At 42.5% G+C, this 11,034-nt stretch overlaps 1 protein-coding gene across 1 annotated transcript in view; it reads left to right on the top strand.

Moving 5' to 3' along the window:
- Window positions 1-3: 3 nt before the first annotated feature.
- Window positions 4-11,034, top strand: part of XPO5 (exportin 5) — a 29,467-nt gene continuing 18,436 nt past the window's right edge. The window contains exons 1-17 of the mRNA XM_076071454.1: window positions 4-266; window positions 1,783-1,904; window positions 2,563-2,635; window positions 3,153-3,290; window positions 3,643-3,825; window positions 4,841-4,873; window positions 4,985-5,170; window positions 5,861-5,937; window positions 6,450-6,549; window positions 6,668-6,751; window positions 6,885-7,010; window positions 7,101-7,191; window positions 7,847-7,969; window positions 8,481-8,623; window positions 9,458-9,610; window positions 9,813-9,869; window positions 10,029-10,118. Coding sequence (XP_075927569.1) covers window positions 165-266; window positions 1,783-1,904; window positions 2,563-2,635; window positions 3,153-3,290; window positions 3,643-3,825; window positions 4,841-4,873; window positions 4,985-5,170; window positions 5,861-5,937; window positions 6,450-6,549; window positions 6,668-6,751; window positions 6,885-7,010; window positions 7,101-7,191; window positions 7,847-7,969; window positions 8,481-8,623; window positions 9,458-9,610; window positions 9,813-9,869; window positions 10,029-10,118 — 1,881 coding nt within the window. The 5' untranslated portion in view covers window positions 4-164. The remainder of the gene's footprint in view (window positions 267-1,782; window positions 1,905-2,562; window positions 2,636-3,152; window positions 3,291-3,642; window positions 3,826-4,840; window positions 4,874-4,984; window positions 5,171-5,860; window positions 5,938-6,449; window positions 6,550-6,667; window positions 6,752-6,884; window positions 7,011-7,100; window positions 7,192-7,846; window positions 7,970-8,480; window positions 8,624-9,457; window positions 9,611-9,812; window positions 9,870-10,028; window positions 10,119-11,034) is intronic.

Genomic DNA, 11,034 nt, shown 5'->3' with positions numbered 1-11,034 from the left:
GGCCTTGAGCCAATCGCGATGGCGGATCGCCTAAACGCGCTAGGGAATTGAACTCGCGTGGAACGCTTCACGGCCACGGTGTTTCTCGCCTGTTTTTTTTTCTCTGCCGTTTCGGCCACAATCGTATCGGGGCCGCACCTTCGCGTTTATACTTCGCGGCGATAATGGCTCAAGAAATCTCCGCCGTCTGCGAGGAGCTCATAAGAGCGCTCTACGTGGTCATGGACTCGGCGTCGACGCATCAGCAGCGCGCGGAGGCCTTGAAGGTGAGTCAGCGTACCACCGCCGCCGCCGTCCTGTCCCGTGCATGGCACGGCCCGGCTGTTCAGGAAAGGCCGGGGGGCCCGCAAAAAGCTGTAGGCCTCGCTCACTCAATGGGCCACGTTTAAGGGTACATTTGATATATATTTTTTTTGTTTCTAATGCAGCAGCAAGTTATTATCAGACGCGGTTCTGGACTTGCCAAAAAATGCATTGTTGTACTGTACCATATGTGCTCCCAAGTCAACGGGGCCCGGGGTTCACCAATCCCGCACTGCCCAGTGTGCTGAAGTAGTGTGGGTTGGGGCCGCACGGGCCGGCATCCAGCAGTGGATTAAGAATGTGGCAGTAGCAGTACTCCGCCTTGTCGCATTTCGGCCTCTGCCGAAGGCCATCATTGTACGTTATGCCGGCGTGGTGTGTGTGTGTATGTGGAGTTACTGCGTTTTGTGCGGTGCACGTGGAGTTTTTGTGTGCGAGATGCGTGGTGCTTTTGTCACGCAGACGTAATCTCGACACCCAGCGCCACCTCATTCATTCGACAGATCTTTACTGGGCGCCATACGTAATGCGATTTTACGCCGACGTTCTCGGCCGTGCATTGTACACTGACGTCGTAGTATTCACGTAAAGCATTGTCGGTTTGGTTACTGATCATTTAAGTGTTGCGCCGTGCGTGGAGGCTGAGCGCACACAATGCATACTGAGGCTGCACGGTGCGTGAATAGTTCACGATGAGCAGCAGTCAGCCAAATTCAAGCCGCTTCTGTGTGAAGGCACACGAGCTGATTTTATCGCACGAGTTCAGTTTAATTCCTCCATCTCTTCGGGTAGACGTACTTTTAGGACACGTTCCATGGTTTGGCTGCCACTCATGCCTTGAGCATTGGCCGTCTGCCAAAGCAAGGTACAACCAATGTGCCGGGAAAAGAACGGCTTTCATCATTGTGTCTCCTGTTGTTACGTGCTTCAGAAACATGGGTCATTTACAAAAGAAAGATAGACCAAAAACTGAAAAGTGTCCAAATAAGTATGAAGGGACGCGTGCTCGCAATTACAACGAGTGACAGAAAGTGGAACATGGATTAGAGAGGTTAATGAAATACTATAAAATATAAAAAATAATAATAACTGAATGACAGCCAAGGAATGAAATGCGCCCGAGAGGTCTTTGCAGCGGAGATGGAACGATAAAATCAGTTTATACGCAGGTGCTGGATGATTTGTTGCATTACAAGATTGTGAGTTATAGCGGCGGTTTGCGGAGATCTTTATCGAGCAGTGGATTGATCATAACTGATGATGGTGACGATCTGCCATCATCTCTGCGAGCAATGTGTCCTAAATTATGTCATTAACCCGGACATATCGAATCCAGTTGCTCATCTTTGTTTCTCAATGCAATTCCAAGAATGAATGTCTGCATGCTGCTTTATCACACTTGTATTTGTTCAATTTTCCTCGTTGTTACACGATATTTAGGAGGCGTTTTTTTGTTTTGTTTTGTGTGAACGATCCCAGTTTTGTGAAGACTTCAAACAGAACTCCCCGCAGTGCGTCCAGTGCGGAATGATGATGGCAGACAAAGACAATGCAGGCATTGTGAGACACTTTGGGCTGCAACTGTTGGAGCACTGCATTAAGTAAGTGACCCAAAAACATTATTAACTATTTTTATTTTACCAGGTAAGGCCCACTGAGCTATGTAGCTCTTTTTCAGAAGCGACCTGGCCACGTATTTTAGCTCAACGAAGTGGCTGATCACATGGAAATTTCGTTCGTTCATTTCTCAATCCGCTTGTCCTGGTGAGGGTCGCGGCAGCAGCATATTGAGTAGGGCGGTCCAGACCTCCCTTTCCCTGGCGACAGACTATAGCTCTTCCTGGAGAATTCCCAGGCGTTTATAAGCCGGCCGAGACGTCTTCGCCCAGTGGGACGTGCCCCGTAGAGTTCCAGGGGGAGTCTACCTGGGGGCATCCTTACCAGGTGCCCGAACCACCTCAGCTGGCTTTTCTCAATCCGGAGGAGCAGTGCCTTGACTCTTGAGGCTAAATTCTCTAAACGTATGTTTTTAAATGTGGATGGAAAAACTAGAGGACCCACAGTAAAATCCGCACGACCATGGGGAGAACTTGCAAACTCCCAATATACAGGCATCAGGGTCAGGATTGAACCCACGACCCCAGCATATCAGGCGAGGTCGTTAACATCTCGCCACCATGGTGCCCCCAGCAGTGGATTCTCCTGCATTTCGTGTGTGTTTCATTCATGGTGTTGATGGGCATTTTTTTTTACTCCCAGGTTTCGCTGGAATAACATGAGCCAGGTGGAGAAGTGTCAAGTGAAAGAAAATGTCATGGGGCTACTTTCAAAGGTGTGGCAATTACAACACAATGAAAGTGTGATAATGAAGCTAAACAATTATTCAAATATATAGGTATTATTGTATTTTTTTATATTCATGATCAGAGTAAACTCTTTTGTCATTTGTTCTGGATATTTAGCAATTTGTATGTATATTTTCATAGCTCTCCGATGCATTTTTTGTACCATGTGTTGTCGTACGATGGCTGTACGATGTATGACATTCTGCCCCACTTTCTGGGAGCTTCAGGAATGAATAATGAAGAAGCTTCCACCATGTGGAGCGAAATATCTGCAAACAAATCCGAGTTATACAGCTTGACCATCAAATCCTTGCAATTAAGTTTATTACATTAACAAATAAGTGTTTTAAGTTGTTGCTTTATTCATCTGTGTTAGGATTTTCTCAGGTATTTATAAAATAGTGACTCACTGAAGAAACCACCAATTTGGAAATGGCAACTTTTATGAAAATGAAATGTATAGGTAAACTAAGCTTCCGTATATGTGTGTACGTGTGTGTGTAGGGCACTAAACACCTTCTGGAAGAAGAACCCTACATAAAAGATGCTGTCTCACGGCTAATGGTAGAGATGATTAAACGAGAGTGGCCTCAACAATGGCCTGAGATGCTGCAAGAACTCTTCGCAACCAGCAAATTAGGCGTAAGGATTGAATTTGGTATTTTAGCATACATACTAACTATTCAAACTTATGGTTAAAAATGTTTGTTGAAGTAAATTGCACATTTCTTTGCTTTTCTGTGAAAGTTCTCTATCTTACCCGTTAGTTACGCATTTCATTATACAAAATTGATTATTGATGTACATTCAGTTCATACACGATAATCATTAACCACACATTTAAATAATACTGTTATACCTTCCAAAAATGAATTATGTTGTAACAAATTCCATAGCCCTAAAATGGCCATGAAATGGCTATGCAAATCCTATAACGGTATTTAAAAAAAATAACCATGACTGTATTGTATGATGTTCACGTTATCCCTTGTAGGAGACACAAGCGGAGCTGATGCTGCTAGTATTGCTGAGATTGGCAGAGGATGTGGTGGCTTTCCAGGCGTTGCCCCAGCAGCGACGGAGAGATATCATGCAGGCGCTTACCCACAAGAATGTGATGCTGCTGGGCTTCCTACTGGATATTCTCATAGAACACTCCAACAAATTCCAGCAACTCGTAAGTCTTACTAGCTATTCTATTCTGTTTTTATTTTACCAAGTAAGGCCCGCTGAGCTATATAACTCTCTTTGAGAAACAACCTGGCCACAATTGATAGCTCAATGAACTGGCTTAGCACGTAGACATTTATAGCAGCCAAATACTCTCAAACGCACATTTCTAAATGTGGAGGAGAAAAACTGGAGGCCCTGGAGAAAAATCCACGCCACCACAGGGAGAGACATGCAAACTCCGAATATACAGGCGTTAGGGTTGGATATCGAACCCACAAACTCCTGTATACTAGGCGAGGTAGTTGGCATCTCGGCAAATTAATTGCAAACTAATAGGTGAAATATTCCAAAGTAATAATTATCCTATTTGTTTTTAATGTGGGATTCTTTTCAATGTATTAACCCCCCCCCCCAATAAGTTATTGCCAATGTTCATGTAGATACAGGAAGCGGTCCTCAAATTGTTTAAATGGACATGCCTTTAAATGTAATTGTAATTGTCTTAAAGTCCTCATTGTCTTCACTGAATTATTTTCAAAGGAAATTATGATTTCGAGAACTAAAATAAATCGTTTTGTTACATATCAGGCAAAAATAGGCCGTCTTAATCATTATTTGGTCATTCGTGAGAAATTGCTGACAGGATTGCATGAGCCAGGACATTATTGTGGAGGAGGCACCAGTATTTCGTGTTCATCTTAAAGGAAAGGATACAGGTTGGGGGGTAGGTTAGACTTGGGTCCATTTTAATACTAAAGTGCATTCAGTTTTCATTATCCTTTCCAATGCAATAAAATCATACTCCAAACTTTGGTTTATTGGACCACATGTCCTTTTGTCCTTTCCAGCATTGCTTAGTTTAAATTATCCAGAAAAATTAAATGAGTGAAAATAATTCCATGGGTACATCCATTTTGCATCCAGTGCAGTTTAATATTATTAAATTTAAGCTGGACAGAACAAGGATTCTAAGCTATGTTTTGAATTCTGACAATTTATTTTCAAATTTTCTCCAACAGAAAGACTCTCCAACAGAAGAAGCGCAAAAACAGGTCAACTAGATTTTATTAAAATGTTCTCGCACTTCACTAATTTTAACATTTAGGCATTCACGTGATTGCAAGTCTCACGAGCTTTGGTAAATGTATTTTGATGTCGGACAGGCTACAACTCATTGCCGGGTGGCGTGCGCAACGCTTGCAACTCTTGCTGGCTTTGTGGAGTGGGTGAATATGACGCATCTGGCATTTAAGGACTGTGCCCTTCTCCGCACGCTTTGCTCACTCCTGGGAGAGCCACGCTTTCAGTTGGAGGCTGCGGAGTGCTTACTGCTCATTGTTCGTCGAAAGGTAAACATTTGCGTACTCAATACATATTTTTTTTTATAATACACATCCGAGCTGAAAAATATTAATTACTGTGGTATTAAGGTCATTGATTCATATGGTAGTACATGTGGGACAGATGGCCAGTTGTAAAATGGAGTGCGTAATCCTGCATCACTTTAAACGAGTGATTACTTTCAGCGATGATGAATCATTACAGGTGTGCGCGGAGCGTGGCTCTTTTGTGTAATAAAAATGCATGAAAGCAAAGGGTATTATCTGATTATGATAGATTTCGAATTTGTATGACGGGGATTACGTACATTGTTTATACATAGGACATTATTGTGAAGAGTGATGGGATACAGCTCTGTAGCGTTGTGGAGGATACAGAGCGCCTCCTCTTCCCTGCTGAAGGCTCGGCTCCCCCTGCAAAAATTTGAGTCAAGTCAAATATTTTTTAAAATGTATTACACCAGTTGAAATGTGGCGGTTGTCACAGCCTCTCCTCATACATCGGTGTGAGCTAGAGCAGAATTAATTATCGACAAAATCTGATTATTTTGTTACTCGTCTTGCTTACATTTTAACAATTATTTAAAGTTCAACATTGTGTCGTACCTCCCCTAGGGGTTTTGGGATGCCTCCCCTTTAAATATTTAAGGCCATGCTGCAGTGTTCATGTCAATTGTTTATGTTGACCTTTTTGGGCAGGGTAAGATGGAGGAACGGAAGCCGCTGCTGGTTCTATTTTCCAAGCCAGCCATGATGTCCATCCTTCAGGCCGCTGTGTAAGCCTGTTATGCAGTAACAATGCACGTGTGATCTAGACACACAAGTAGTGAAGTTACTGAATTTTTTTTGTACACTTTTAATCGACATTTTTTTATGGATTATCCTCACCACTGATGGTCAATTGATGCTGCAAACATGACCAAAATTGTGTGTCCACTTTCAAATTAACATTCTAGACTGTTGTATGTGTCACTGTTATGGTCCAAATCTAAATATTACAAATTCCTTTACATACATTTTGACGTTTCTAACTTATTGAAACACATGGTCCCACATATGCCTTTAGAATTATATCTAAACAGCCCCTAGTTCTAAAATCATTAATGTGTCTCGCTCTGGTATGCAATTGCCTGCTCGTAAAATAATAATAAGAATAAATAATGCCCTTTTGGTCCAGGAAAGCCTATATGTCTTGTGACTATAAAAGCCTGTGTTTCATTGCTTGGATTTATATGAATAATTTTAACACCCCACTGTTTATGGCGATATGTTCCGATGGTCCAACCAGGTCTGCTCACGATGCAGGGCTCGAAGAGAGGCACTATTTCTTCCTGAAGCAGCTGTGCCAGGTGCTCATAGCACTTGGGGTGCAGCTCAATGCTGTTTTGGTGAGTTAATGCACAATCGACCTCGGGGTTAAATATAATTTCAATGCGTTGCCTAAAATGCCTTTTTTTGCATGTAAAAATGTTTGCGTGTTATTTCTCACAACCCCTTTGCTGCTAGGGCGTCGATAGAAGTGTCGTGCAACCGGCAACTTTTCACGAGTATCTTCTGTCGATTTTGGCTTTCACCAAACATCCCAGTCAGGTGAGGTGAAGATGTAAACAAACAAATACAACTTGTGCAACTTGATTCTTATATTGCGCTCAATCATAATATTTTACAGTTTTCTTATAATCGGGTGAAAAATGTTTTACTTGTCATTGGTTTTTCTTTTCAGTATCTCAGCTTCAGCACAATGAGCACATGGTGTGCATTCTTTCGCCATGAAATCATCTCTCAGGATGCTTTGCTCCTGCAAATCCTGCCACAATTGCTGGACATTTACACAACAAAACTGCTAAAGGTCAGTACAACTTAGGGGTATCTACGTTTTAAAATGTGCCATCTTTATTTATTTAGTTTCGTAATGCTTACACTTTTTGGATGCTCACAGGTTGGCTTTCCTTCAAAGAATGACAGCCCAAGCTGCGAGTATTCTCGTCTGGATTTCGAGAGCGACGAGGAATACAACAGCTTTTTCTCAAGTGAGATTACACCTTCACCCGCAGCGGGAACTCTAAACATCTAACTATGATGGAACGTCCTCCGTTGTGTATGGTGTATACTATGACTACGCATTTTTTTCTTTCACACATTGGTTAGATTTGTGAATAGTTTTTCTTTCATTTTGGGTGCACTTCAGGTCATTGAACCGTAGTGCTGGAAAGTGATGGCACCAGCACCTAACGCACAAGACTCAAGCTGGTGACCAGAATTTGATTCCTGGTCACAGTGGGGAGAGATATCTGAACCATTCCTGGCGAGTTATATTTGTATCGGTCGTGGGCCATTCTTCATGAATTCAACCAACAGAATCGTGAAATATGGTCACACAGCTCCGATTACTAACACGGCATGGGGAGGCATTCATCCAGCAGTGGATTGACAAATGCTCTCAATTGTTATTTATATGTTTATGTTAAACATGGCTGTGCTTTAGAAAATGTTGTTTACGGTGTTATGTCCGACTGCTCTAATCTCCTGACCTGAGATTATTGCCAAATTTTTTTTTATTGATTCACCTTCCATGTGACTCAAAATGCAGTCCTCTTAATATAGAATTCTATACATTTACATGAAAAAATTCAGTCATCGATTTAGCATTTCAGTGAATGGTTGCATATGTCATGCTTGTTTCAGCATTCCGAGCTCAACAAGGAGAAGGTATCCGATGGGCCTGCCGTATAGCCCCGGAGGTAACCTTTCAGGTGGCTAGCAAGTGGCTGCAGTTTCAGCTCACCGCTCCAATTGAACCAGGCACAAGTAAGTGAAAAGTGGTCGCATCATACAAATATGAACGTGAATTAATGTCGATGGTGCATAGAATGCAGTGAAGCTCCCCTCTGTACTCGCCCGTATTCTCTACGACTCGTGTAGTTGTGGCCGCTAATAGATCAACGAGAGCTTCCGTTCACTTTATTTTGCAGGCGAGAGGATTCGCATGATAAACATGAATCCAATTTGTGTGGTTTTTTTTATCAATAAGAGGAATTGTGCCGCAAATTTGTACCATTATCACTCATCAGAAAGTGGTCGCTGCAAACATGAAAGTCATCTATTGCAAAACAAAAAATTGGATAAGGCATCACAGCAAACTTGTCCGTTCTGTTATCCCTGTATAACCGCGAGTGAACACGCGGCAAAGAGCAGTGTCACTGTATGTTGTAATTGTTCACACATTCAATATATCAAGAACACATTTGCTTATTTGGCACCGTGTACGACTGTGTTACGCTCCTGAGTTATGACGCGTGTGTGTGTCTGATTGTTATAGCCAACGGCTCGATTTGTGACGACGAAGCAGGGACCTGCACCACGTACTCGCCATCTTTCATTCAGTGGGACGCTCTCAACACCTTCATGGATTGCACCATGAGCCACCTCCTAAAAGCCCTGGAGAAGAAGGGGCTGCTCGCTGTGAGATCTTGCACTGAAAGCACAAGCATTGTACAATACATTTGTACTCTGCCATTGCTTGGGGATAAAAACACTACTTTTTCCTGGCTAGATTAAATACCTGGGTGACCTTTATTATAGGCTGATATATTCTGCAGAGTAATATTGCAATTGTTTTTAAACATATGATTTTCTTCAACGGGATGTCATTTGTTTTGTCTGTAATTAGTGTAAACATACGCTAACAACACATTATTAACATGGGCATCATATATCAGCTTTGGACCTGTAATAAAAGTTTTCTGCACGAAATTGTTATGGTGCCCTGAAAATGCGAAACTTTAATAATATGTGACCTTATCAATCCTTGCCAAACAATTCCTTCCCACCCGTATGCCCTGTCCCAGGGGAACACAACAGAGCCAGGCTTGAAAACGTGTTTGTTAGAGGGGTTGTGTTTGAGCTAGTAGATGAAGGTCAGAGGTAAGTTCCCATCTAAAGATTTTTGTTTTCACTGGCTGCCCTTTGTGTGTGTGTGTTCACACCTGCTGTAGCATAGCGGTTAGCGCCCTGCGCTACGAATCTGGTGATCGCCACTAACATTGGTGACGAATATCTGAACCAGTCCTGGGCCTCCCCTAGGTCGACTCGTCATCGAATGAGTACCTGGTGCGGTGTGTAAACGTTGCCACTCGGGGACAAAAGCTCCCGGGCATCATGCTGGCCACCCACCCCCTTATGTACCGTGGTGGTCTTCATCGGTGCTACCCGCCAATGGCACTTGCCCCAACAGTCTGTTAAAGGCAATATGGGGGACCTTTGTCTTTGTCACACCTGCTGCAACCTACTCGACAGCAATCGGTGGAGGAAGGCATCCGCCTGCTGAACCTGGTGCTGTCCTATGAACCCGGCGACCCGCTGGTGCTGTCGTGCGCCCTCTCGTGCATGTCGACGCTCATGCCCTTCCTGTCGCATGATTCCTCCGCTGTGCCACGGGTGCTCGACAAGGTGAGGTGCCCCGCATAGTCTGTCAGTGAATTTTAGCAGAGAGTTAGTGTGTTTTTATTTGTCGTCCCTAGAATGTTGATGTGTTCCATTGTTTTAACATATAATGCGTGTTATAATCTTAATACTGGGATGCTGATTGATACTGATATGCTTCAACAATTACAGTAGACTAACACGTAGCTCAAAATTGATTTGTCCACAGTTGTTCTCTTCCGTGACATTTTGTCAGCAAGAAGGAATCAAGGCACCTGGCGCTTTTGTAAGCCTTTACTTGTCCATACATTGACACACATACAAACTTTTCACCATTTCGGTTGTGTGTGGGGTTTTTTTTTTCTTTCCTTCAAATAATTTTCTTTCAAAGTTGCCATAGAGTTATATTGCACTTTTTTTATTTTACGTTCTCAACTTTTTCCAGGTGCCACGCAGCCGATCTGTGAAAAATGTGCGACGCCACGCTTGTTCGTGCCTCGTGAGGATCTGCAGAGATTACCCGGAGCTGCTTCTGGTACGGAAACGCCGTTCTTTGAGAGATGACCATGTCCGAGGCCAGAAATCGGTTTATTTATTTATACGGGAGGAATCCGATGAGCTATATGAAGCTCTTTTTTTTTCCACAGATGTGTCCAATAGGGGCACGGGGTGAGAATGTTACAACAACAACAAACAATACAAAAACACAATAGCAGTGCAAAGTAAAGGCAAGGTAAACAAATCACTTTAAAATATATACAAATAAAGCTTTAACTATCTTTTATCTTACCAGGTAAAGCCCACTGAGCTATGTACCTTCTTTTTCAGAAGCGACCTGGCCACAAATGATAGCCCAACGAAATGGCTTATCATGTGGAAATTTATGGCAGCAAATAAATCTAAAGAAAAAAAATCCTTACTCTTTGACCTGAGTTTTTATATATAGCATCCACCCTATGGAGTGCATTGAGAATTTTCACATAAAGCCTCCAAATCCAGTCTTGTTTTTTTCACTGGTATTCATTAATGTTCCCCTAAAATGATATGATCTTAATATTAATAACCACTGAAAATTATTTGAAATTATGTGGAAGCATGTATGATGGTGTTGAACACCTCTGATCCAACGCTTTGATGGTAAGGGTTATGGATCACAAGCTTTGTGAAACTCCTAAAGTTTCCAAGCTGTGAATTGTCTTATAAATTACAGTTAAGCAAGTGTGGTAATGAACCGTTCATTGTAAATCTTTGAGTATTATCCCTTCATATGCAAGCCCCTTCAAAAATAGGTCTTCAGACTTTGCGGTGCTTTCTGAGATAAGTAAATGACATTGTAATGTCTCATAGTTCAAACACACCTTTGAATTCCTCACTCCTTTATCATTCAATGTAACACTTTGAAGGCTCTCCTTTCAGATGGCATATAAAGAGCTGATATGAAATTACAATAA

Source organism: Petromyzon marinus, chromosome 33 (assembly GCF_048934315.1).
Source record: "Petromyzon marinus isolate PM22_M1 ecotype Great Lakes invasive population chromosome 33, UKy_Petmar_22M1.pri1.0, whole genome shotgun sequence".
In the NCBI taxonomy this organism is placed as follows: domain Eukaryota; kingdom Metazoa; phylum Chordata; class Hyperoartia; order Petromyzontiformes; family Petromyzontidae; genus Petromyzon; species Petromyzon marinus.
Note: the sequence above shows the minus strand (reverse complement) of the source record. Positions and strands in the feature narration are given on the sequence as shown.